At 40.0% G+C, this 27,011-nt stretch overlaps 1 protein-coding gene across 2 annotated transcripts in view; it reads right to left on the reverse strand.

Annotated features, from left to right (window-relative positions):
* LOC144048957 (uncharacterized) overlaps positions 1–27,011 on the reverse strand; it is a 66,103-nt gene that overhangs the window by 15,220 nt on the left and 23,872 nt on the right. For both annotated transcript variants that reach the window (XM_077561472.1, XM_077561471.1), the window contains exons 8-36: positions 23,744–23,788; positions 20,036–20,089; positions 17,763–17,807; positions 16,517–16,570; positions 15,485–15,529; positions 13,864–13,917; positions 11,693–11,737; positions 11,541–11,594; positions 11,399–11,443; positions 10,058–10,111; positions 9,901–9,954; positions 9,667–9,720; positions 9,498–9,551; positions 9,367–9,420; positions 9,251–9,295; positions 7,969–8,022; positions 7,783–7,827; positions 7,627–7,680; positions 7,257–7,310; positions 7,040–7,093; positions 6,881–6,934; positions 3,853–3,906; positions 3,426–3,470; positions 3,170–3,214; positions 3,046–3,099; positions 1,810–1,863; positions 1,681–1,734; positions 1,099–1,152; positions 954–1,007 (exon numbers count right to left, since the gene is read on the reverse strand). In XM_077561472.1, the coding sequence (XP_077417598.1) occupies positions 954–1,007; positions 1,099–1,152; positions 1,681–1,734; positions 1,810–1,863; positions 3,046–3,099; positions 3,170–3,214; positions 3,426–3,470; positions 3,853–3,906; positions 6,881–6,934; positions 7,040–7,093; positions 7,257–7,310; positions 7,627–7,680; positions 7,783–7,827; positions 7,969–8,022; positions 9,251–9,295; positions 9,367–9,420; positions 9,498–9,551; positions 9,667–9,720; positions 9,901–9,954; positions 10,058–10,111; positions 11,399–11,443; positions 11,541–11,594; positions 11,693–11,737; positions 13,864–13,917; positions 15,485–15,529; positions 16,517–16,570; positions 17,763–17,807; positions 20,036–20,089; positions 23,744–23,788 (1,485 nt within the window). The remainder of the gene's footprint in view (positions 1–953; positions 1,008–1,098; positions 1,153–1,680; positions 1,735–1,809; positions 1,864–3,045; positions 3,100–3,169; positions 3,215–3,425; positions 3,471–3,852; positions 3,907–6,880; positions 6,935–7,039; positions 7,094–7,256; positions 7,311–7,626; positions 7,681–7,782; positions 7,828–7,968; positions 8,023–9,250; positions 9,296–9,366; positions 9,421–9,497; positions 9,552–9,666; positions 9,721–9,900; positions 9,955–10,057; positions 10,112–11,398; positions 11,444–11,540; positions 11,595–11,692; positions 11,738–13,863; positions 13,918–15,484; positions 15,530–16,516; positions 16,571–17,762; positions 17,808–20,035; positions 20,090–23,743; positions 23,789–27,011) is intronic.

Below are 27,011 nucleotides of genomic sequence, written 5' to 3' on the forward strand. Positions count from 1 at the left end.
TTTTGATACATAGTCAAAAGAGGGGTCAGAATAGTCACGGTAGGTCAACTTGGTTGGCAACAGTGGTTAGGTCGCTATAGCTAGCTAGTTACTTACCTAATTTGTTATTTTTTTGGTTAGCCTATTTAGTGTGCTAGCTAAAATTAGTTGGTTGTTGTAACACAAGACGTGAATTTATCGCTATTTTTATTTTTTTTTTTAATAGTCACTATATCTCTAGATGATAGTAAAGCGTCAATGCAGTCAACAAATAGGACCTTCCATGATTAGTTTGTAACTTTTGTTAACAGTTTCTTGGCAAAAGGTCTGCGCTATGCAGAGTGATATCGTAGCTACTGTTGTTTGTGCGACACACCTATTAACGGAGCTACACGTGGCTGCAAGAACACGGTCAAAACTTTCTGACTTTCCATTTGTCTTTCACCAGAGTGGAAAAACGAAGTGATGCGAGCAGCTGATTTTATTCCTCCCAATAGTGAACAGCTAATGCTGCAAATCCCTGGTGAGCTGCTGTTTTCCATCCAAAAGATACACAGTGGATTTAATGCACGCTGCTTAACGCTCTTGGTTGACAAAAAATATGTTGTGTACATCACGGAGCCAAAATGAATCTCTTAATTCTGTTTGTTTGACGTGGTTTCATTATTCTCTTTACTGTTCCATCTTCTTTTCTTTTTTTTTTTCCTTTCCAGCCATGATAGCTTTTAAAAGAGTCTCATTGTCTGTTTCTGCCAATGCACTTCCAAGAGCTCACACATACTGTATGTCTGTCTCACTTTTAATAACAGTAAGCTGCAACATTGAACTGGATTTGAGTTCATTTGGTTGTCTTTCACATCATTCTTGGACTGAATGAATCCATGCTGATACTGTTTAGTTAGCTTTTCGGATTGATATAAACAATTCTAGGAATCTTATTTAGGTTGTGTTCCATTATTCTGTTCATGCTTTACCTTAACTCCATCAGGTCCACTTGGTCCAGCCTCACCATCGATGCCTTGCTCACCCTTAGGGGGGGGGGGGACAAAAAAAATCTTCATTCTTATAATTATTTCCACTTATATTTTCACTCGGTAGTGCTTTATAGACGATACTCACTCTCTGGCCAATCAAGCCCTGCTCTCCTATGTTGCCAGGTGGACCAATGTCACCCTGCCAATTAACGATTAACATTTCTCTGTTACAAAGTATGATGATAATGAGGGTGCAAATCCTGTGAGGCAGGCGTTCTAGTTATTTTATTACCCCTCTGTCCATAAAGCCCTACTTTCATTATAGGCGTACCTTTTTTTTTTTTTTTTTTTTTTTTCATGAGAGCTCAGTATTGTTCATTCGCTTTGACATCATCATTGCTCTCTTTTTTTTTTTTTTTTTAAACAAATAAATTAAAAAAATTTAATAAATGTTTTTTTTTTTTTTTTAATTTTTTAAAATATATATACATATATATATATATACATATACACACACATATATATATATATATATTTTTTTTTTGAATGTGCGTGTGTGTGTGTGTGCGTGCGTGCGTGCGAGCGTGTGTGTATTCATCAGTTCACCTAAAGCCCATTAAAAAAAAATCCCATACTAATAATATAATATAATAATAAATTGCCAAATGCAGAAACATCAATGATTATAATCATTATAGGCGTACCTAATAAAATGGCCCTTATGTACCTTGTCTCCAGGTTCGCCAGACAGTCCTCCTTCACCGACTTTCCCCAGTGGGCCCTGTGCAGAAACACGGACCGGCTTCAGTCTTCAGCCATCTGATGTTCTGTAAGCCAGTTGTGTGATAAGACTCACCGCGGGCCCAATCTCCCCCATCGGACCAACAATTCCTGGAGGCCCCGTTGCTCCCTACAGAGACAAAGGTAGGCCGTGAATTTGAGCGTTTGACGACCTCTAAAAGTGACAGCGGAGGAGGGAAATAAATGTGTGAAAATAAACGAGATGACGTGTGTGGGCTTGAGCAGCCAAATTAATCTGCAATGGAAAGTGCTTTCAAAACCACGCACCAGAGCCTTTTTAAGTAATGGAGATGAGCCTGTTGCTACGGCAACACTGTCAGGCCTACTGTAAAGCTGCCTCTCCAGGTATAAGATGTTGTGAATCATCGTCTCACTACTTGTCTAACGGTGTTTATGAGACTCAGGTGGAAGAAAAGGATTATTCTGCTCATTGTTTTTCGATCACAAATACGTTAGTTTGCTTCCAGAGCAGAGGGAAAAGGATCATTTTAAGATTTTAAGTCAAAGGTGCAGGAAGTAGCAAATATGTTTTAGAAATTGTTTTATGTCTATGTCAAACATTCCATAATTTCTGCAATATATTTGGGGAAACTGTTGTAAATCAAGTGAGTGTTTTGTTGTTTTAACATACCAACATATTGTACACTTGCCTGACTGTTAAAATCTCTTTAACTCATTCACTCCCAGCCATTTTCACTGAAGCAACCCCCTTCGCCCCAGGCTATTTTACTGGATTTTGCAAGGCCCACAGAATATTGTGTTCTATTGTTATAAAAACATGGAACCTACCAAAAGAAAGATTAGTCCCATCTTTCATCAGGGAATTATTATTATTTTTTTTATATGTTTCCGTTCTGCAGCAATTAGTATGCGAACATAGCTAAGTTTAATCATTATTCACAAAGCCGTTTAAAATAATGGGGAAAACAGCTTTTTGCATCATGGGCCCGGTTGATCTCTTATACTCTGCTGCCACCAGCTGGCCGTTTTTGTAATAACTACCATTGGCTCAAGCGTTCTCTTCACTTCAGAGGCTGCATCAAAGCCTTCTGTATCGCTCTAGCATAAAAACGTAGAAATATGTTTTTGGGACCATGTTAAAATTTAAAATAAAACATATTTATATGTTTTTGGGAGCAAATGAGTTCACCAAGGTTTTGTGGCAGCAACAGAAAGACATCAGTCAAATTGTGCGGTCTATTATTATAAAGCCATATGATCCTTACTTTGTAACAGAGAAATGTTAAATAAAAATAAAAAAAGACAAACAATTTAAGAAAATATTACTCACTGCATCCCCAGCTAGTCCTTTGTCCCCTGGAGGGCCAGAGTGCCCTTGTACCCCCTAAAATAAGGCACCATATTATTAACTAGTAAAAAAACTATTAAATAAAAATTAAAATAAGAAAACCTACTGGAAATCCATTTGGCCCAGCTTCACCAGGCTCACCAAGCTTTCCCTGCAACAAAATGAGGCAACTACTAAATATAAATAATGTATTTAATGTATGATTTCATTGTTGAAGAATTTGTTGACGTGTATTTATTACGTATTATTCAGGCTGAAAATAGTCATTTAGCACTTGCGTCATGGCCTTGTCCATAAAAAGGAATCTCATTTAGGATTTTGTACAAAGTAACCAAAAAAAGTATCAAGTTATTTTTATATACCTCATGGCCCGGGAGGCCTGTCTTTCCTGGCGGACCATCAGGGCCCTGCAAAGAAATGAGTTTCCCAAAAATCCCCCACAGTTAAAATGTTGCAGACAGCCAAGAGCTAACTAACGTGCATTTGATTCCTCCCAACAAAGAGCACGCCTGAATAAAGTCCTTCAGATGTTAAAAATAATCGCTGACAGAAAAAGAAAACTGATGAAAAGAGCTATTTATTATTACTTTTGCAAGATTTTCTTTGTCTTTATCAACAAGATGTTTATCAAAAATTTCCACGGTGAGGAAGAGCCAATGTATCCAATTAGAGAGCCGCGCTCTCCAAATGGAGTTTGAAATGCAAAATAATAGCATCAGCAAAGAAACAACCACTTGAATCGACATGAGAGAACATTTTAAGAACATTGACCATTTTTAAGGCGCTCACCTTTAGTCCAGCAGCACCGTCTTCCCCTACTTCACCATCTGGACCCCTCGGACCCTCAAGAAAAGAACAAAAAAGCTTTTATTGAGACGTTGTGCTGAAAATGAGGACTTTCACGATTCCCCGACTGATGTGGTTTCAAACATTAAGTCATTGAGTGGGAGCAATTTATCTTCATTTTGGACATCGCCATTTAGTCGAGCCCGGAGTCTCTATTTTTATTTATTACAATTCATCCCACATTCGAGACACTCGAATGAGGATTGTGGTTCTTTTCTAAATACATGCGAGTATACTGTATCACGCCATCTTTCCCTAATGGGGGATTGTCGAAATCCCCCATTGAAATGAATGGCAGGCGACCAGGGGTCCAATTCCCCCATTGAAATGAATGGCGGGCGACCAGGGGTCGACATTTCCCCATAGGAATGAATGGCGGGCGACCAGGGGTCGAAATCCCCCATTGAAATGAATGGCGGGCGACCAGGGGTCGAAATTTCCCCATAGGAATGAATGGCGGGCGACCAGGGGTCAAAATTCCCCATTGAAATGAATGGCGGGCGACCAGGGGTCAAAATTCAACATTGAAATGAATGGTGGGCGACCAGGGGTCCAATTCCCCCATTGAAATGAATGGCGGGCGACCAGGGGTCCAATTCCCCCATTGAAATGAATGGCGGGCAACCAGGGGTCAACATTTCCCCATAGGAATGAATGGCGGGCGACCAGGGGTCGAAATCCCCCATTGAAATGAATGGCGGGCGACCAGGGGTCGAAATTTCCCCATAGGAATGAATGGCGGGCGGCCAGGGGTCGAAATCCCCCATTGAAATGAATGGCGGGCGACCAGGGGTCGAAATTTCCCCATAGGAATGAATGGCGGGCGACCAGGGGTCGAAATCCCCCATTGAAATGAATGGCCGACGACCAGGGGTCGAAATTTCCCCATAGGAATGAATGGCGGGCGACCAGGGGTCCAATTCCCCCATTGAAATGAATGGCGGGCGACCAGGGGTCCAATTCCCCCATTGAAATGAATGGCGGGCAACCAGGGGTCAACATTTCCCCATAGGAATGAATGGCGGGCGACCAGGGGTCGAAATCCCCCATTGAAATGAATGGCGGGCGACCAGGGGTCGAAATTTCCCCATAGGAATGAATGGCGGGCGGCCAGGGGTCGAAATCCCCCATTGAAATGAATGGCGGGCGACCAGGGGTCGAAATTTCCCCATAGGAATGAATGGCGGGCGACCAGGGGTCGAAATCCCCCATTGAAATGAATGGCCGACGACCAGGGGTCGAAATTTCCCCATAGGAATGAATGGCGGGCGACCAGGGGTCCAATTCCCCCATTGAAATGAATGGCGGGCGACCAGGGGTCGAAATTTCCCCATAGGAATGAATGGCGGGCGACCAGGGGTCGACATTTCCCCATAGGAATGAATGGCGGGCGACCAGGGGTCGAAATTTCCCCATAGGAATGAATGGCGGGCGACCAGGGGTCGAAATTTCCCCATAGGAATGAATGGCGGGCGACCAGGGGTCGACATTTCCCCATAGGAATGAATGGCGGGCGACCAGGGGTCGACATTTCCCCATAGGAATGAATGGCGGGCGACCAGGGGTCGAAATCCCCCATTGAAATGAATGAATGGCGGGTGACCAGGGGTCGAAATTTCCCCATAGTAATGAATGGCGGGCGACCAGGGGTCGAAATCCCCCCATTGAAATGAATGACAGGCTACCAGGGGTCGAAATCCGATTGCTCTACATTGGCGCCTCGTTGCTGGAAACTATTGAAACTGTACCTACATGCTTATGATCACGCAATTATCCTAACTTCAAGAATGTGGTTATTTTCCAAATATACAAGGTGTCCCAAAAGTATACACTTCCTTGTTTCTATTTCGTTTCAGGTATTATTTGGATAGACGTTAGCATTTCATATCTTTGCAGTTTTTGTTATCAAATTGCCCATGGCAAGTTTCTCAGAACAGGATCGGTTCTTGACGAACCACCTAGCAGAAAGCCAACTACTACCACCAGTGAGTAAAATACTGAACTCCTAGAGCAGGCGTTGGCACGACGCCAGGAATGGCTACTCTGAAAATTCCTCATCAACAAAAGCTTGATTCAGCGGACGCCTCAGTGACTTCAGGTTGTTGAGCTTCATATTCTTCCACTATGAGAGAAACTCGCCATGGACAGCATAAAGTGCACTATGTTGTTGGAAAGCCTTCTTGGAACTATAGTCAGGGGCAAACGCTGCTAATGCTGATGGCACACGAACCTCTGAAATTAAGACAATTTGTTCCACGAGACTACGGAAACGTCACTGTCCATACACAACTTTAAGTGCTGAGGTACAACAGCTAAAAAGGAAAGAAACAAGGCACGTATAGATCACCGCTGGCCTCTTCAAAGTCCTTTTCCGGAAGATTTTTATTTCACTGAAAAATTCTTGCAGTGTTTAAACGGTTTGATTGACTGTTGATTTTCATCAGCTAGCACATTAAAGAGACGGGTATTTTAATTCTATTTTCCAAGGACTGGATATAATTCTCAACGATTACGGTTATCAAATATTACATTTGTGATATCAGGGGAGTATTGTTAAACTAATTTACAAAATGAAATGCCTTCATTATACGCGCTCGTGTTCAATTGTTCATTCGGTCCAACCGTCTCTCTGTGCGCCGTCTCATTAGTCTCATCAGTTGAATTATGGCAAAGTCAATAAACTGCTCTCGACCGTCCCTCCTTTCCACACCACATGTTTCTGACAGTTTATCACTGACACGGCTCTTTAAAGGAGATTCATTAGTATGTTTTGCCAGGCACATATATATATATATATATATATATATATAAATATAAATATATATATATATATATATATATATATATAAATATAAATATATATATATATATTTATTTTATTTTTTTTACATTGGACATTCACATTATGTGTATATATATATATATATATATATATATATGACTTTTTTCCCAGACAAATTAAATGACTTACCCCCACGCCTTTGGGTCCTCTCGTGCCGCCTGATCCCATTAAACCAGTAGGTCCCTAAAACACCAATATACAGTATAAATACTGTAAATACTGAAATTGGCTGGCAACCAGTCAATTGAAATATTGCAACAGTTTGACGATCAAGCTAGTTTGACTTACTGGGCTTCCTTCTGTCCCAGGAGGGCCCGTCTCTCCAGGTACTCCAGTGTGACCCTGAAAGAACAAACAGAACTGCCAGTGATTGATTAATCACATGTTGAATATCATTATTCAAGTGACTGAAACGACCAAGCTGAATGAACATCATCACTGCATGTAGCTAACAAAGCACAGAGTGCCCTTGGGACGAGAGACAGGCATCAGACATACTCCTTACCATCGGCCCCGATTCCCCTGGAGGTCCGGGGATGCCTATTTTCCCACGATCACCCTGTGGAAGGGCACGTCATAATTACAACTTTTTATGTACTGTATAACTTTAAGACAGACAAATACTTTATTAGTTATTCTAAAGATTTTGAGCAGCCGATTTAAAACCCCTAGGCGTTATTGTGACCATTTTTGGGCTTTTTGTTGGTTCTGACCAAGCCATTTCAAAATAAAATACTGCCCACGGGTTAAGAACTCCATATCATTTTGGGATCCCAGATTTTTTTTTGTCCCAAATCATGGACAGAAAATTGATCAATATTAACAATGGCTAGCAAAATGTGCGATAATTAAAAAAAAAAAAAAAACAAGCCCACCGTTTCGCCTGCAAGGCCCATTTCCCCGGTAGTTCCGACGAAGCCATGCAAACCCTGATGGAATAAGAGAAAAACACTCGATATCACTTCTATTGTTCCTCGCTTTGCAAACTAAGCAGATGTGCTGAGATTTCACACAGAAAAAAGATTTGTTACCCTCTCGCCAAGATTCCCGACCTCTCCGATGATCCCGGTCTCACCCTGCGGAGAATAAAGTATGTCTCATTTGTGAACGTGTTAAAGGACAATTACCATCTACTGAATAAATAATGACGCTGATCACGGGCCATTATAGTAAAAGAGAACACAATGTTAGGTTTGTGTACGCTCTCTTCTTCTGACCTTGAGTCCGTCCAGGCCTGTAAGTCCAGGGAATCCTTGCCTCCCCGGCCTGCCCTGAACACAAAGTCAAAGTGACACAGAGAATGTGCTGCGGAATGAGAAACACTCGACATATGTCTAGTTCAAAGTGGGGTTGTAGGTCGATCTGGTTATCACTGAGTGGCATAAAAAATCTGACTTTTGAATCTATAACAGAATCTCAAAGCCTTTGAAATTCCGATTGGATTCGTCTAAAATGTGAAGCCCATGTTTGGAAGTTATTTTATTCCTACAATGCTAAAACAACCTTTGTCAGCCATGACTTGTTTTGGTGAAACTATAGAGACGGCATAGTTGGTTAGCATTGAAAGTTTGTCTTGGGATCTTTGTGTGTTTTTTTTCCCCCTGTCAAAAAACATATCCGTTTCCTGTTTCACATTCTCCGTTCATTATTAACTCTTTGACTGCCAAAAACGTTAAATAACGTTTAGTAAAATCCTATGGAGGAGTGCCAAAGACGTTAAAAGACGTTTTTTTTCAAAACAGAGATGAAACTAACCATTTTCTATTGTTGATTACTGAAAAACGGAATACGGTAGAAACAAACTTTTTTTTCTGATGAAAGATGAGAGTCCAATCTTTCATTTGGTAGTATGTGTGTTTCCATAGTCCAAACACATAATTTTCTGTGGACCTTGAAAGATCAGTCAAAAATGCTTAAATCGGCTGGCACCCACGGCATCCCTTTTCTGAAAACGTCTGGCAGTCAAAGAGCTAATATAATGTAGTATGTATAAGAGCTATAATTAGCGTAGGGCCGTAAACGGCACCATTCTATTTTTAGCACCGCAGCTCGACAGCGTTAACGAGGCAATTAAGCGCTCGGCAAACATAAACGAGGCAATTAAACACTGTGAAGTGAGCTACAAACATATATAATACACAATGAACCACTGATATCAGTGATATTACTCACAACAAGAGTACTTACTTATTCTCAGTAACGCACACCGAAATGGTGCTGCCGGAAGTAATAAAAGTGTTACCTCATAAGGAGACACACAGGAAACGAACGAGACGGAACAAAACTTTCATTCCCCCCCCCAGTCTTTCTGACAGATTATGACCGAAAAATGGCCACAAGAGTGGGGGCCGATACCAGTATCGATATCCATTGCGAGTACCGAAATATGGCCTGGTATCGGCCCGATACGATACCTGGTATCAGTACTCTCCCATCCCTAGTCAATACTAGCCCTTTGTTGATAAGAATAAAAAGTGGCTTTGTCCAATCAGCACTCACCTCAAGTCCAGCTGGCCCAGCCGGCCCAATTGGCCCCTCATCACCCTATTTGAAAATACGGTAAGTATCAAAACTTGATCCATCTATTCTTGATCAATAGGATGGGACTTTCTCACATTGAGTCCAGTTGTTCCTTGTGGACCCGGAACCCCCCGTGTGCCTTGCCTCCCCTGCGAATGACAACACTGAAAATCAAAACTTTTGCCACATTGTAGACACCATTTCTTTACATTTACACTCTACCAACCTTCGGTCCCTCTGGGCCGTTTTGACCCGGTTGTCCTATGTCACCCGGGAAACCCTGTAAAGATCCCCGTAAAGCAAAATCCACACTATTATACTGTTATTTGTAATTTTATTCCAAGATTCATTCATGTTGCTTTGTTAAAAAAAAATATGACAGGATCAGGTTCTACCTCTAAACCAGGAGGGCCGGCTGAACCATCGGGGCCTTTTTCACCAGGTTGACCCTAAAAAGTGTGAAGATGGTCACCAAAGTAAAGCACAAGTCATATGTGCCATCAACCCCCCCCCCCCCCCCCCCAAAAAAAAGAAGTGGAGCTGAGTTATCAGTTTATAGCTAGCAAAGCCCCATAATTAACCGTTCTGAAATCGTTGTAGACTTTGTGTTACCAAACTAAGGGATTTACCTGTTGTCCTGGATTTCCAGACGGTCCTGGTGTACCAGGTGATCCCTGGATGCCCTGTGAAAGTACAACTTTAGAGTAAATAGGTCAATCGTTGACAGAATAAGATCCAGAAAATTGAACCATGAACTTAGTGGAGCTTGCTTTGGACAAACTTTACCTTGTCCCCTTTGAAACCTCCTTCTCCTGGTTCTCCTGGCAAACCAACGTCTCCCTGAGAGGCAAAACATACATGACACAACAGCAACAATTAAGAAAAAAATAGAGAGAGAAGTCATACATACGTTTTGTATTAGTAATCCAACTCAAGATAAATGCAGGATTTGATTAAGACTAAGGTTTTTACGTCTGTTTCACACGTGATTAGACAGCTTACGTTTTTATATACGCTGCCAAAATATCCAACGGGACCCGTGTTTTTTTTTTACTTCAGAGCTTGCCAAAGTCTGTCAATCAACTCAAAATGACCTTGACTAAAAAAATTGCCACAACTACCGCATCAAGGACGGCATCTCACCGCTGCAAAAACCCACACAACTCATCACTGCCGAATATAAATTGCATACCATAAATTATAACCGCTGTAAAACTAGTTGCAAACAGTCAAAAACACAGTGATTCAACATCACTTCAAGTTACCACATGATCATTTTGTGGCTGCGAAGCAATAGGAGTATATAGTGAAACTCTGTGCAAGTCATCAAAAATGTCAAAAGCAATATCTATCCGCCAGTTTTGCTTTTAGAAAACATTGTCAAGTGCAAAAACTGAAGTATGGTTTGAATTCTATATCTTTGAAAAATATTAGTCGTTACATGGAAGATGATTTTGGTTGCCCTTCAGGACAAGCCGCTATTTCGAGATCAATTTTACGGGCCCAGTGGCATTGTCATCATTATTAACTCATTCACTCGCAGCCATTTTCACTGAAGCAACCTCCTTCGCTCCCGGCTGTTTTACTGGATTTTGACAGATTTTGCAAGGCCCACATAATATTGTGTTCTATTGCTATAAAAAACATGGAACCTACCAAAGGAAAGATTAAAGTCTCTTCTTTCATCAGGAAAAAAAAGTATATTTCTATCTGTTTCCGTTTCCGCATTAGAATGTAGCTAAGTTTAATTATTATTCACAAATCTGTTTAAAATAGTGGGGAAAACAGCTTGTTGCAACATGGCCCTGGTTGATCTCTTATACTCTGCGGCCACCTTCTGGCCGTTTTTGTAATAACTACCATTCTTCAAGCATCCCTTTTCAATTCGGAGGCTGTATCAAAGCTTTCTGTATGATCTAGCATTAAAAAAAAAAAACATAAAAAAACATATAAATACGTATTTGGGAGCATGGTAATATTTAAATAGAACGTATTTATATATACGTTTTTTGGGAGCAAATGAGTTAAGTAGTCGGTGGTCATTGTGTACCTACGGTAGTTTGGCAGACTAGACTGTCGTAATGGTGTTTGAGGGCTAATAATCTGAGAAATACATGTGCAGATCACCTTATCACCTTTCAGTCCGGGTTCACCGCCGTTTCCTGGCACTCCCTTGGAAGCAAAAAGACAAACGCCTAAGGAATAACAGGCCAAAGTGTGCTTTTTTTTTTCATATCGCATCACCTTGGAGACGGGTTACAGTGTTTACCTTGAGTCCCGGAGGTCCTGGTAAACCCATAATGCCAGCAGGACCCATCTCGCCCTTTAGGAACGACGCAAAAATAAAAGACAGGTAAGGAAATCCTGCAGTCCAAATATCCAGTGTTAAATTGGGTCTGATGGGTCAGTGTCAATACTTACGAGAAGACCAGGAACTCCATGTGGACCAGGCGCTCCAAGGTCACCCTTGGAGAGAAAAGTGAGGAGAAGAAATTAGACCCAAATATACGCAAGTTAATCCAGCGCATTTCTGCGCAGGTTTTTCGTTTCAGTCGAGCCCGCTGACTGAGCACTTGGCGCGCAACACACACAGACTTCTGTTGTCCAGGTTATCAATCCGGCGGCCGCATGCCATGTCCACATCCTCTCCCAGCGAAACGGCCAGCGGAGGGATGGATGACAAACAGCCCAGCGTGGCTTTCCTGTCACCTCCTCTGGTTCTCCAAAAGGACAACAGGAGATGAAAGCAGCCAAATGTGACCTGTTTCCTAAACCAGACAGGAAATGAGACCTGGAGTGGGGGGGGGGGGGGGCAGATCTGAGAGGTCAGACCATGGCAGTCGATTCCCGGGAACTGAAACTTACAAAGCTGCGAAAGAGTTGTTGTATGGACACTACTATAAAACTGAATGTCCACAAGGGATTTGGTTCCAGGTCCGACTTATGGAACTCGGGAGTAGTGCCCTTAACCCAAATCCTTTGGATAGGAAAATCAGCCCATTGACCTGATACCACCTAATACTTAATAGTTCTATTACATAGTCAACTCATTCCTACACAGGTGCCCCCATTACTCATCTGTGGCGTCAACAAGGGTCAATGGCCTAACCAAGACGTCAACACCGCCTACTCACATTTCAACCTGCATTGTTGCAACCATAGAGGAGAACACCAAAGAACCCTAAGAGCCAGATCACATACGGAACTACTGCCTGGTCTACTGGTAGCAGTTCTTCTGATTAGTATCCTACTTTTTTTTTTTTGCATTGCCCTGAGTAGGAACCCCTTTCTGTTGGGAATTTTATCAACACAACAGTGCTGAGCTTTCCAACTCGCAAAGATGAATGCTATATGTCAAAACAAGGACACGACTGTTTTTTTTTTTCCAAGTACTGTACAGTGGAACCTCTAAGGTAGAGCTCCCCTGAGGTTGTACAATATTCCTCTTAACTTGCACAAAACCTAAGAAGATCTAAGATCAGCAAGCATCAAAGAACTAGCTCTCTATATTTTTTGTTTTGTAAATTTTTTTTTTGGGGGGGGGCTATTTGTGACTTCATTCCAACACCGTTTCCGAAGAAAAATGGCTGGTTTTGTAAAATTCCAGACATGCTTTGCATAGTTAAGATTTTATAATGACAAGAGTTTGGCCCTGGAGCAAAATTTATTTGCTTGTAATTTTTATTGCTACGCTATGTTTGCTATGTTGGTAGGTTAGCACGTCTACTCTACAGTCCAGAGGTTTGGGGTTTGAATCTCTGAATTCTGAACCTTCCTGCGCTTATTCTACAGTTCCTTCCATTTTCCAAATACATCCATGCGAGGTTCATTGCAGACTCTAGATTAATATTCATAAACGCCCAGGGGATTGACTGGCGACCAGTCCGAGGCAGGGTGAATCCCGCCTCTCGTCCAAAGTCAGCTGGGAAAGTCTGCAGCTCCTCATAAGGACAAACAAAACTGAAGGGATGAATGTTTAGTATTTTTGAGCAGCCCTGCTCCCTCTTTTCATCTCCCATTGCTTGACTTTTTATTTATAAAGCCTTTTATCAATGTAAATTGTGCACTTTGTTGAGGGTCTTTTGCCCAGATTTAGTTATAACTGTTTTAATTTACTTATTTCCTCAGTAGAACTTTGTCTTTGGTAAGTGCTGTCGCAATTTCTGCTCATGTCATCATGTCTAAAGGACCTCGTCTGTTTCCACATCAATGGGCCAGTGCTTGGGGTTGAACTCGATGTGTATTGGATGATATGCTGTAAAAGTGTAAAAAGTCTTATCTGCTTCCGGCTGTCGTCATGTGTATTGAACTCGGGGGCTGGGGGCTGTTTCCTGGGGGGTTTTCAAGATAGTATAAGAATGCTGTGAGTCCGCTGAAATAACACACTTGCGAGAGGACTGCAGCCATTTGTCTGTAAACTTGCTTGTGTCCAGAATATTCTGTAAAATAAATCCTTCGAAGGACCTGTTCACCGATCTCCAGTCCGTATTCAGAAAATCAACATTCTCTCTACCCGAACAGCAACGAGCACGCGGAAGACAAAGATAGTCTTCGAACAACTTCTATAGATTTAATTGTTATTCTATACTTACAGGGTTGCCATCAAGGCCAGGGGGTCCTCTTTCTCCAAAGTCGCCAAGAAATCCCTAAGCAGACGGACAAGGTCGTTATGTAAGTAGAGGGGGAACGCAGTGGCTTTTTCGCAGTCTTGTTACTGTTATGCTTTCATTCAATTGCGCGTGAAGTGTTACGAAGTTTGCAAATTAAAACTGAGCAGATTAGATGCACTCCCCACGCTTCATTTGTGACAGACTGGCAGGAAATTCCAATAGCATGCGCGCCAGCCGCCAGCACTTGCCCACATGGTTGACTAAAGCTGCTTGGTCCGTGAACCCCCCCAAATGCATACGGCAGCGTTTTTTTGTTTTGTTTTTTGTTTTTATTGCGGCTGGTGCTGCTGATTCCATTATGAAGACTGAACAAAAACATGACGCATGCTTGTCAGCATGCCAAGGTCAACACGCACTTCGCAGGGAAACATCCCCACGCGCCTGTGGAAGACGGGAATGATGACGGGAAAAAAAAATGATATTTGCTGACTGAGGTTTGATTCATTTCATAATACCAAAAGAGACTTCGGTTTGTTTTTTTTAAAGCTTTTTTTTTTTGTGTGCATCTAATCTGGAACATTTGGCTGATGTGGATAAAGCAATAAGCAGTAATTGGTGCAACATGAAGCCCACAGCAAATGTGGAAAAAGTTGCCTCTTTCCAGAAATGCTAATAAATGTCTTGGCTTGATCAGAAACACATGCAAGACTTTAACAAATTGGCGAGACTTTTTTTTTTTTTTTTTCACGAGAGGATCCGTCTAAAAAAACTTCAGCCACTCTTTTATTCATACGCATAATTTAATTAACAGCAGAGCATGAAACAACTGCTTTAAAATCTACATATGAACACGCTTGTGTCTTTCCGTTTCACTTCTGCTGACTCAGAGAAGAAAACGAAGAACGCTACACAAAGCAAATGAGCTCACTGAAAGTGAAATAACTCATGGCAAGGCTACGATGAGGCCCGTTGTTGGCCGCCGCGCTCATGTCGAAACGCACGAGCCCGACCCGCCCGCTGGGACCCGAGCGCTCGTGAGCGCTATCGCCGTTTTCCATGTAAGCCCTCGCGGATGGAAGGCTGACTTCCAGGCGCCGTTGACGACACACTTTGCCTGGTGTGTGGCTCGCTGCGCCGAAGGGCCAAAACCGCAACTGACACTTTGAGTTAGCAAAGTATGCTAGTGAAAAAGAAGCACGACACCCTGCGTTGCCTTTCGTGTCTTCAAACTGCAGGAAAAGCATTTTCGAACTTTATTTAAAAATACAAAACAATAAATATAATAAAAAAAACATTCACATTTTTAGTCTCTTCATGAATGCGACGCTTGTTATCGATGCGTGGGATGTTCACAAGCTTAAAGCTGCTCAATGCAGAAAATTTAATTTAGATCGCTACTGCCACATGTGGCCGAGAAATGGAACTGCACGCGTACACCATTCGCACACAATGTCAAATCGGCAGACAGAAGGCGAGAAATTCGAAGTACCCACTGTGAAAAACTAAGGTGTGAATAATTAGAAGATGTCCTCCAAATGGCTTTTTTCGAAAATAAGGGTCAATAAATGAAAATGATGAAAAGTGTGTTGAGAGAAAACTTTACCGGCCTACCCATCTCGCCCTTCTTCCCATGAACGCCCGGAATTCCCTGAAACAAGAACAAACAAACGAGTGAGAAAAAAGAGCTCCCTCTAGTTGTGTATGAAAGAATCACGGAATGAAATGTTCAAACTAGTGGCATCAACTTTTTATTTTTTTATCCAGTTTTAAACATTAAGTACAGTTTAATTGTATTTAACTTTTAAATAATTTTGAAAGTTGAAACGCTTGTTTTTTTTTTTTACAACTTGAAGTAGTTAAAAAATAATAATTCTTATATTTAAGCACCGTGTGAAAGAATCGCTAAATTAAATGTTTGTTTTTTTAAATCGAGTTTAAAATATTAAGTACAGTTTAGTTGTATTTAACTTTAAAATAATTTTGAAGCGCTTTTTTTTTTCTTACTACTAAAGTAGTTTTATTTATTTTCTTATAATTAAGCGCCGTGTTAATGTTCTAACCGTGCATAATGTTACAGTCGCTAACAAAATGGAATTTTCTTTCTTTTAGTATTCGGATGGAACTCAGCCGACAACCGGCAAATCGAACCGGCTCCCCTCATTCTTTTTTAAAATTTGAGCGGTCAAAGCGCATACAGTTCTTGGCATTGCGTAAGCAGAAATTGACGCACTGTATTTGAAGTTAGCAATTTGAGATCGCCTTGCACCCCTGATCGTGCATCCGTGTGTCCAAAGTACATCGGATAGTGACGATGCCTATGAGGTATTAATTATTAACATCTCTTGTCAACGCACTTCAATGCAAGCCACATTTTCTTGCACCGATGGTTCAAAAGCTTGGCAAATGTAATCACATTACTTGAACTTGCAGCACCAACAGCCTGGTTCACGGCCCTCATTCACTCACGCAAATGGATTGAGAAGGGGTTTAAAAGGTTTACATCTCACTCAATCCAATTTCCCACTAGGGACTGTTGTTAATTTGCACCGCTGGACCTCGCCTGTACAATTTAATGAATTTGAAATGAGTGAATTGAATCGCTTGGCTCATTCGGAGCGGCACCGCTGACACTCACTCTCTCGCCATCGGGACCAGGAAGGCCAAAGATCCCGGGGACGCCGATGTGCCCCTAAAGAGATTAGAAGAGGAAGGTGGATGAAAGGGGGGGCGGGGCCATCACAAGTAAGGAAACACATCTTTATAAAGACAGTTGCTGTGAATTGTCAATGTTGTTGAAGAGGAGCCAGGCCTTGAGGCCGGTGTATATGCCCATGGACTGCATGGTGCTGGCTTCCACGATGTAGTCCAAGGGCACATACCCTCGCATCAAGAATCTCTGAAGACCTTTCTGCCCGACCTGCTCGGTGGAGAAACAAACATTACAAGGAACTCGCATCATAAACTCCATGCACATGAAAGTCAACACAAAACTGAAGACCCTCCGATTCAAGATTCAAGTGTAGACTGCACTGTAAAATAGTGTTGTTCCGATACCGATACCGGAGAGGCCCCGATACTACATTAAAACAGTAGTATCGGCGAGTACTAACAAGTAACATGCCGATACCATTGTTTCCGATGCTAATAGGACTTTGGATGCAGCATCTTGTGTCTTGCTTTATGCACGACATTCACTGACGTGTGACGTGTTCACTGCATGCCGAGCCAAGGTATCCTATTGGCCCTTGAATGCTCTGAACCAATGACAGGGCAGCTCATGTTGAAAAAAAAACAACCTAGGTATCGGCATCGAACGATACAGCAAAAATGGGTATCAGAATCGGTATCGGGGTCAAAAACGGTATCGGAACAACACTACTGTAAAAACAGTTGGGTCAAAAATGGAGTCACTACTTGCGTCAATTTGACCCAATTTTTGGGGTTATGTACAAAAAAAGAAAGAAATTTCTCTAAAAAGAAATACAATAAATACTTGTTAAATTGACTCTGTTTGAGGTTTTGTGTGCAGTGCAAAAATTACCCAAATTGGGTCAAAAGGTGACCAAACCAATTTTGGGGGGTTTTTCATTTCAACCAAAAAGTTGGGTCAAATGAATAATCATAACACAGTTTATGGGGTTTTGTGTGCACTCAGTTGAGTCAAAAATACTACTTACCATTTTTATTTGGGGGGGGGGGGGGGTTATGTACATGTATTTAACCCAACATTTTGATTTCAAAGATTAACGCGAGCAGTTGGATCGATCCTTTTTTGACCCAAATTGTGTTATTTCTGACTCAACTATTTGTAGAATGTGCCCTAACCATGCAAAGTATATATGAAAATCCTAAAATATGTTTTATCCTGACATTGAACTCACCTTGGCTCCCTTTGGTCCCATATCACCTAAAGGCCCAGGTAACCCCTGAATGTAAAATGAAAATATAAAGAATGTGTGTTTGAGGTTACAGTCAGCCATGTTGATCATCAAATAGCAACACGCGAAATATATCTGACCAGAAATCCTCTGAATTTTCTAAAGCAATCCCAAATTTTCAAAAAAGCACCTTTTGTGGAGGAGTTGTTTTGGTTTAGTATATAAAAAAAAAATAAAATTCAAACGCCTTGATCTTTTGGGGTCTCTGGAATTGATCGTACAGTCCAGTGAACTCCCGTTTATCACAGTGGAAACGTTAATGAGGGAAAGTCTGCATCTTGGGTGATACTCTATGTTGGTTGTTTTTAAAGGGCGCTATAAATAAAGCTAAAATTGAGCGGATGATTTTTTTTCAAAAAAGTTAAAAGCTGCTACTGTAGCACTCGTGTTTGGTCCTCGGGGAATATTTGAACTTGGTAGTGAAGAGATGCACGTCGCCAACACAGGCTCATAATCTGACAGTTTTGTCGTAAATGTGTCAAACCCAAAGCAGCCACGACAATTTTTCTGGCATGTTATGATCTCATGTACTTATAGGCACACATAATGTGCATGTGTCCTGCATTCTTCACATAAAAAAAAAAAAAACGTCTTACAGATGTGGCGGACTATAAATTCAACGCGTTCCGCTGGGATACGTTCAGCAGCTTGATGAAATTGTACGAGTATTTTGGCTGCTGTTCAGCAGCATTTACGTTCTACTTTTCAGACCGAATGCCAGTGAACGCATCGCCGCCACCATAAAGCTCATCTGTCAGTTTGGAGGACGTGGCCGCTTGATTGTGCAGCGCGGCCCCTCCCCAGCCTGCTCGTGGTAGGGGGGGGGGGGGTGCTAAAACCTCATCCATCACCAACACGGTAAGCGACCACCCGCAGGCGTCAGACTTTTGACATAATAAGGAGGCAAATGGCGAGACCTGTGCGTGAACCCGGAGATAGTTTAAATATACAAATGGGAGGGAAAAAGTTGTCTGGTTGAGGTTAAGTAAAGTTTAAAAGGCGAGACGCACTTTAACATCTTCGACTTTTGGCTTCGTCTGGACTCGGACCTATAAATTTTGAAATTCCTCGTTAGACAGATGCCATCTTGATCACTTGGCTTTTTCTAGCATTTGCTTTTATTCAGCTTTTGCCATAAATGTTTTCATCTGTATGTATGAATCCATATATATAAAAGCACATCACACTCTAAAAAAAAAGTTGGGTCAAAAGTAACCCAATTATGGATAAAAAATGGACAATTTATGGGTCAAATTGACCCAACTTTCTGCGTTGTTTTATACAAAATAACCCAATTTTTGGACCCAATTAAAGGATCTGACCAATATTTATGAGTTGTTTTACACTAAAAGACCAATTTCTTGACTCAAAATTGGGTCAAATTGACCCAAGTAGAGGGTTCATTCCATTTTTTCTTTCACCTCTAAAAACTTTACTTTTACTTTTCTTTTACTCTAAAAACAGTCGGGTCAAAAATAACCCAATTATGGGTTATTTTTGACCCGACTGTTTTTAGAGTGTATTAAAAAAAAATGGAGTAGGAGCGCAAAAACTGCATATGTATAAATAAAATGGGGGGGGGGGGGGGACTAACAAAATAATAATTAATATTATAATGTAATGTAATAATAATAATGACTAATTATGCATAAGAGTAGCAAATTGTAAGTTACTTTATGCCATGAATGTTTTCATGTGTATGTGTAAAGTCCATAAGATTTGAAAGCAAATTATTAAAAAAAAAATAAAAACTGAGTAGGAGTGCAATAACTGCATATGTAAAAATGAAATGGGGGTGAAAAACAAAGAAAATAATAATTAATATAATAATGTAATGTAAAAATAATAATAATTCCAAATTATGCATAAGAAGTGCAAATTATAAGTTATTTTATGATAAATAACTACAAGAATAATAACAGTACTAATTTTTTATTTATTATGCATTTAATTATTAATGCTCGATGAGAGGAAAAACAACTCGCCTAGAAAATATCTGCAACCCGTTTTTGGTTTTGGCTTCAGTTAAATTTTTGTCATGTACAGTTTCAGGACAGGTTTCTTTTTATGATAATATTTATATTAAGAGACAAACTAATACATAGAAAAACTCAATAATATGAATGGTTACAATAGCATTTTGATTTTCCTTTGTGCGTGTTTGTGTGTGTGTGTGGCCCTGCTCAACCAACACTGCAAGACTAGATTTACTGCACCTGCCTGCCAGGATAACCTTTGACCCCGGGGCTTCCGTCTGCTCCTTGTTTGCCCTTTTGGAGAGAAGGAACGAAACAGATCAGCACTACTAAGTGGCACAAGAAAGGAGGGTAAGAGTATCCTCTTATTTCATGCACATGTGTTTCTAGTTGGGAGGCACAACTCGCCGGAGTAATGGGATGGAAAAAAGTCTTTTAACGATACAAACGCGGCGGTTATGGATAAACACGCAAATAGCATCATGAAAGAAGTCTTGCTTCGGCAGGCGAGTGTCGCTTGAGGCGAGTGAGCAGCTTCACATAATAAGACCCGTTTCAAATACTCGGATAATCATGCTACGCTATATCAATCGATGTGGCCCGTGAAAGCAAATCATGTGTGTCCACTTCCGTGATCCTCGCTCAAATATGTACCAAAAATTCAAATTGTCATGTGTAATAAATGATAACGTTGAGATTTGGCCACAGCAAAAAAAAGTTAACCTTCATACAGTGACTTGAACAATAATTGAACAAACTATTTACTTCCAAAAAATGGATACGTATGTTCTATTTTAAATATTACCATGCTCCCAAGGACGTATTTATACGTTTTTATGTTGTTGTTTTTTTATGCTAGAGCATACAGAAGGCTTTGATGCAGCCTCTGAACTGCAGAGAACGGGTGAATCAATGGTAGTAATTACAAAAACGGCCAGCAGGTGGCAGCAGAGTATAAGAGATCAACCATGGCCATGTTGCAACAAGCTCATTTACCTATAGTTCTAAACAGATTTGTGAATGATGATGAAACTTAGCTATATTCTAATGCTAATGCTAATTGCTGCAAAACAGATACATGTATATGTTTTTTTTGCTGATGAAAGAAGAGACTCTAATCTTTATTTTGGTAGTTTTCATGTTTTTACAGCAATAGAACAGAATATTTTGATGGGGAAGTTCACTCATTTTTAACTCATGTGCTCCCAAAAACGTATAAATACGTTCTATTTTAAATATTACCATGCTCCCGAAGACGTGTTTATACATGTTTTTAATGTGTTTTATGCTAGAGCATACAGAAGGCTTTGATACAGCTCATGACATGAAAAGGTCGCTTAAAGCAATGGTAGTTATTACAAAAACGGCCAGCAGGTGGCAGCAGAGTATAAGAGATCAACCATGGCCATGTTGCAACAACCTCATTTACCCATAGTTCTAAACAGATTTGTGAATGATGATGAAACTTAGCTATATTCTAATGCTAATGCTAATTGCTGCAAAACAGATACATGTATATGTTTTTTTTTTTTTTTTTTGCTGATGAAAGAAGAGACTCTAATCTTTATTTTTTGGTAGTTTTCATGTTTTTATAGCAATAGAACAGAATATTTTGATGGGGAAATGCACTCATTTTTAACTCATGTGCTCCCAAAAATGTATAAATACGTTCTATTTTAAATATTACCAGGCTCCCAAAGACGTGTTTATACATGTTTTTAATGTGTTTTATGCTAGAGCATACAGAAGGCTTTGATACAGCTCATGACATGAAAAGGTCGCTTAAAGCAATGGTAGTTATTACAAAAATGGCCAGCAGGTGGCAGCAGAGTATAAGAGATCAACCATGGCCATGTTGCAAAAACTCATTTACCCATAGTTCTAAACAGATTTGTGAATGATGATGAAACTTAGCTATATTTTAATGCTAATGCTAATTGCTGCAAAACAGATACATGTATACGTTTTGGTTTTTTTGCTGATGAAAGAAGAGACTCTAATCTTTATTTTTTGGTAGTTTTCATGTTTTTATAGCAATAGAACAGAATATTCTGTGGGCCTTGCAAAATCAGTCAAAATCCAGTTTATCAGCCGGGAGCGAAGGGGGTTGCTTCAGTGAAAATGGCTGGGTGTGAATGGATTGCCCGTCAATATGAACCCTAAAACATGCTGCAAATGATCTTTTAAAAATTGTGCATCATAACATGGAATTTATCCATGTTACATTCATATTATTTTGAATTACAATAACATTACAATATACAACATAAATGACTTGTTCTCCACCACAAATCCACCCACTGGGACTTGTGAAAGCGACTACAAACTTCCAAAGAGTACTTAATAAAAAGCAATTAAATGAAAAATACTTCACGGGCTGTTTGTACTGTTTACTAAATTTGAAACACTTTCTTATTCAATGGCTACAATTACAGCATTCGTTGTTAAAGAAGCTGCAATAAAAGTAAGGAATGTTATAATCTGTGGTTAGTAGAGTCAAAAAAAAAAAACAATTTAAAATGTATTATACAAACACACTAACACCAAATTAAAGATTCTAGTGGTGCTTGGGGAGGGCCAGGATGTCATTTTGGTCGCTAATGAGTTTTTTTTTGTTTGTTTTTTATGTATTATGAAGAAAAGATGGATTTAAAAAGCAGCATTGCCCCCATTTGTTACGTCTGGCGTACTCCTGAATGGCATTTTAACTCACGCACAATATTGCCAGTAAATTTGAGAATGAGCTGCAAAAGCTATAATATGCATGCCGTAAATATAAAGAAAGGCATGTAGGTCACATTTGCAGCCGCCGCTGGACGAGACAGGAAGTTAATTAGCAGAGAGAGAGCGCACAAGATTTGGGAGTGTGGGAGTGCAGCAAATAGCCTCGGGTGCCCAAAGCCGTTTAGCCCACTTGTGTGCTTGCCAGCATTCTCTCGCTTTCCCGCCAAGATTCCTGAACAACTGATAGCTGATGTTTCTAGGTTAATATCCCCTCTCACGTCCCGTTTTGTATCTAAAAATAAAAGACGTCCAGGGAACCCTTGCTGCATAGTCTTCTTTTTTTATTTATTCCAAATTATGCATAAGAATTGCAAATTATAACTTACTTTATGATAAATAACTACAAGAATGATAACAGTACTTTTTTTTAAATATATATATATATATATATATATATATATACTTTAGATTTAGATTTAGATTTAATTAAAATAAATGACTCCAAAAAGCACTCCACGACCTCCAACATCGGGCCTAATTGAAGCATTTTCCTGATTACCGGATTTTCCTATAAATTATTCTGAATCTTGTGGTGTGGGATTGTTTCAAGAGGATTTTTTTTTATCCCTGCGTGATCATTTTTGTTTCTGGCATTTTGCCTGTGTCATGTTAGACATGCCATTTAACTCTTTGACTGCCAGACGTTTTCAGAAAAGGGATGCCGTTGGGTGCCAGCCGATTTAAGCATTTTGACTGATCTTTCAAGGTCCACAGAAAATGATGTGTTTGGACTATGGAAACACACATACTACCAAATGAAAGACTGGACTCTCATCTTTCATCAGAAAAAAAAGTTTGTTTCTACCTTATTCCGTTTTTCAGTAACCAACAATAGAAAATGGTTAGTTTCACCTCTGTTTTGAAACAAACGTCTTTTAACGTCTTTGGCACTCCTCCATAGGATTTTACTAAACGTTATTTAACGTTTTTGGCAGTCAAAGAGTTAATGTCAAAGGCAACAATTTGTCTCAGGTTTGATAAATCACATTGCATGTGGAAAAAAAACCTCATCTATTTGCATATGCTCCTCCCACAATGCACAAAAAACGAACTGCTCGGCAATATAGCGTGTTTGGCAGATGTAGATTTGTAAATATAGTTTCGCGGTTTTAAAAAGTCAAAGTTTCAAGAACCGCTTATGGAAAAAAAATTAAAAATACTCACGGGTTCCCCAGGTAGACCAGCAGGACCAGGATGACCTCTTTGCCCCTGTTGACCAAGAAACAACCAGTTAGAATTTGGTGAGAAATTTCGTCCAACAATATGTTGGTGACCTTCTGCTGCTCTTTGGAATTTTCCAATGTTGCTATTTCCTGATAAAAAATGAGCACAGCACTGATAATAAAATATGCCTTGGCTCGGTCAGCCGTCTTGGGGTTGGAAAGCTTTTAAAAGCAATAGCGATGCATTTGTACGGATGAGTCATCCCCATCGTGATCTGTTCAAATTTGGTACCAGAGGAACCATCGAACACTGATGGCTGTCCTGCTGAATTTTACCGTATTGTTGCGAGTTTCCAGGAAGTGAATCCAAACAAGTCCGATTCAGTTTTGGATTCTAGATCAACCTTTTTTTTTTTCTTTTTTTTTTTGTTTGTCACTTCACATTTGAGGGTTTTTATTTGAAAGAGTTCTCAGAGCAGTTACAGCTGACGTCTTTTCAACTTCACATAACTGATGATGTCATCATGTTCATCAACAGTAGTGCACTCCATTTATTTATTTTTTTTGCTATCATTTGCTCCAAGACGCCATTAATCTACTGTCCATTCCTCACCGTTGTCCTAATTCCTAACGCTTAATAAATCAACGACGTGATGATAACGCTCGTCTCAAGTTACCACCTTGGCCGGCGTGCAACAAAACCCGTTAGCGCGTACGTAATCCCTAATTCACAGTCCGGCGTGATGTTTTTGCAATGTGCTTTAAATTAGAAATGAGTGGCCCCAAAAAAATCAGGGAAAGAATGAGTCAAATAACCGCAATCAAGATTAGCCAGCAGACTATATAGTACACGAAGAATAAGAAATCTTAAAAAAAAATTTTTTTAAAAAAGAGTCTTTAGACCACACAACAGGCCACAACAAGTAACAGTTTGTTCGACAGGCTAAAAAAAAAAAAGTTATTTCCATGGAATGCTTTTTTTTTTTTTTTGTATTCCCTCTTGGTGAAGCGCCCACTTCCCCTTTTGACAGGGAAAAGCCTACTCAGCAAATAACATTTGTTGAGCGTGTTATTTCACCGCAAAGAACGAAGCCATAAGTGTTTCTTTTCCAGCGTTCCGCCGTACTCGTAGATGGCGAGAGAAGGAAAAAAAAAATCACAGCGGCTCAGAGCTGCCCCATTATTCTACTCAAGTGTCACTTTACAGCGCTGACTGTCTCCCGGGCAACCGTCACATTCTCTGGAGAGACTGAGGGGCTTTTCTCTGGCATTGAGACAGCCAGTCAGCCAAAGATTTTTAAAAAAAATAAAACGTAATCGGCAAAAATATGTCAGGGAAACTGCGCTAGGTCATCGTTTTATATAGCGTGACCCCTGCCAAGTGATGGGATTCTACTGTCATTTGTGTTGTGTAAGGAGTGTGGGGGGTTTCCCTGTTTAAAGTTACATCAACTCACAATGTATTTACATGTGATGACACGTACAGTAACAACAGTGCAATCCAGTACACAAACACACGTATTTATTTGAGATCCATATATAACGTTATCGAGGTTTTAACCCTGGAGAACCCAAGAACCCTTTTCTTCTTTGGAAAATTATGAATTATACATTAAATGACTGCTATAAATTCACTGAACACCAAAATATGTTTTTTTCAATTTTAACCCTTTATTCCCTAATTTAGGATTAGGGCGAAATTTGACCCTTTGAGATTTAGGGGTATCATTTCGAAAAATCTGAATAACAAAAACTGTCAGTAAACTATTTAGAATTTAAGAAAATAATCAATCAAATACACAGCTACATTGAACAATATAATTTTTTTTATTTTATTTGTTGCATTTTAGCCATCTTGTCACCACCACTCTGGCTCATGTAAGTGCAATATTCATCCACTAGATGGCCCCATGCAGGGGTCAGAAGTGGCACTCTGGACTTTTGAAGTTAAATTTGTAAAAAAAAAAAAAGGTCTTTGTTATTTGAGTAGCAGAATTTATAGGGGCCAAATTTGACCCCGTGGGTTCTCCAGGGTTAAACTATCAACAAACCTAATCACAGATTATCCATCAAAAACCTTTCTGGATTATAGCCTTTTTCAATTTTTTTTTTAAGTGTTAAAAAGACTAACTGGGAGGAAATAGCTGGCTGTGTGCTGTTCTGTAAATGTTAAGCAAACTCTGACTCATGAACGCGTCTGAGTGAAAACACAAAAGAGCAATTGCTGATCGCTGCTGACTTGTTCTTTAGTCCATTAGTTAGTCAAATTGAGCGGAAACTACAAACGACTTATTCAAATTGAATTTGTTTAATCCATTTGAAATTGTTTACAATATATTCTATGCAGCCCCGCTGGTCTAAACACAGGATTCTGGTTAATATTGAGCTTGTGGAATATGAATTAAGCAGAAAAAATCTATTTGTATTTGACCCATCTCAGGAAGCGGCCATTTTGCCACTTGCTGTCGACTAAAAATGACATCACATCTGCTCAGGGCTTAAGTCATGACCAATCACGGCTCAACATGCAAACATCACATGACCAAACTCAGAAAACAGGTGAAATGTGATTGGTCGTTATACCTGAACCAATCACGGCTACGCTTCATAAAACAGGTGAGCTGTGATTGGTCGTTACCTGAGCCCTGAGCACATGTGATGTCATTTGTAGTTGACAGCAAATGGCAAAATGGCTGCCGCCTGAGGATGGATAAAAACGGGTGGATTTTGCTGCTTAATTCAAATTACACAAAGGTAATAGTAATCAGAATGTCATGTTTAGACTAGCGAGGCTGCATAGAACATATTATTATAAAGAGTTTTGATTGTTTGTTTGCTTGGGTTTTTGCTTAATTTTTTCCACAAAAAAATTAATAAAATAAAGAAATGTTTTGACTTGACTTCCCTTTTAGAGCCGTGGTAATGTTTAATAATGCATAAATATATATATATATATATATATATATATATATACTATATACTTTTTAGGTTTTTATGGTCACTGAGCCTAAAACATTACAAAGTATTTTAATGCAGGTCATTATAGTGGTACGTGGATAGCAATGTATTTTTTTTAGGTTGTACTTTGTGTCAAAAGTTTGAGAACCACTAGCCTACGTCATATTTGAACGTTTTCGGAAAATTCTTAGTAAATTATTGTGGTTGTTTTTTTTTTACTCGGTGATGATGTGAACGTGATTGTGAATGCTTTTCTTTTGTATACAGAAATAATTGCCCTGCAATTGAATGGCAACCAATCCAGGGTGTAG

Source organism: Vanacampus margaritifer, chromosome 3 (genome assembly GCF_051991255.1).
Source record: "Vanacampus margaritifer isolate UIUO_Vmar chromosome 3, RoL_Vmar_1.0, whole genome shotgun sequence".
Lineage (NCBI taxonomy): Eukaryota > Metazoa > Chordata > Actinopteri > Syngnathiformes > Syngnathidae > Vanacampus > Vanacampus margaritifer.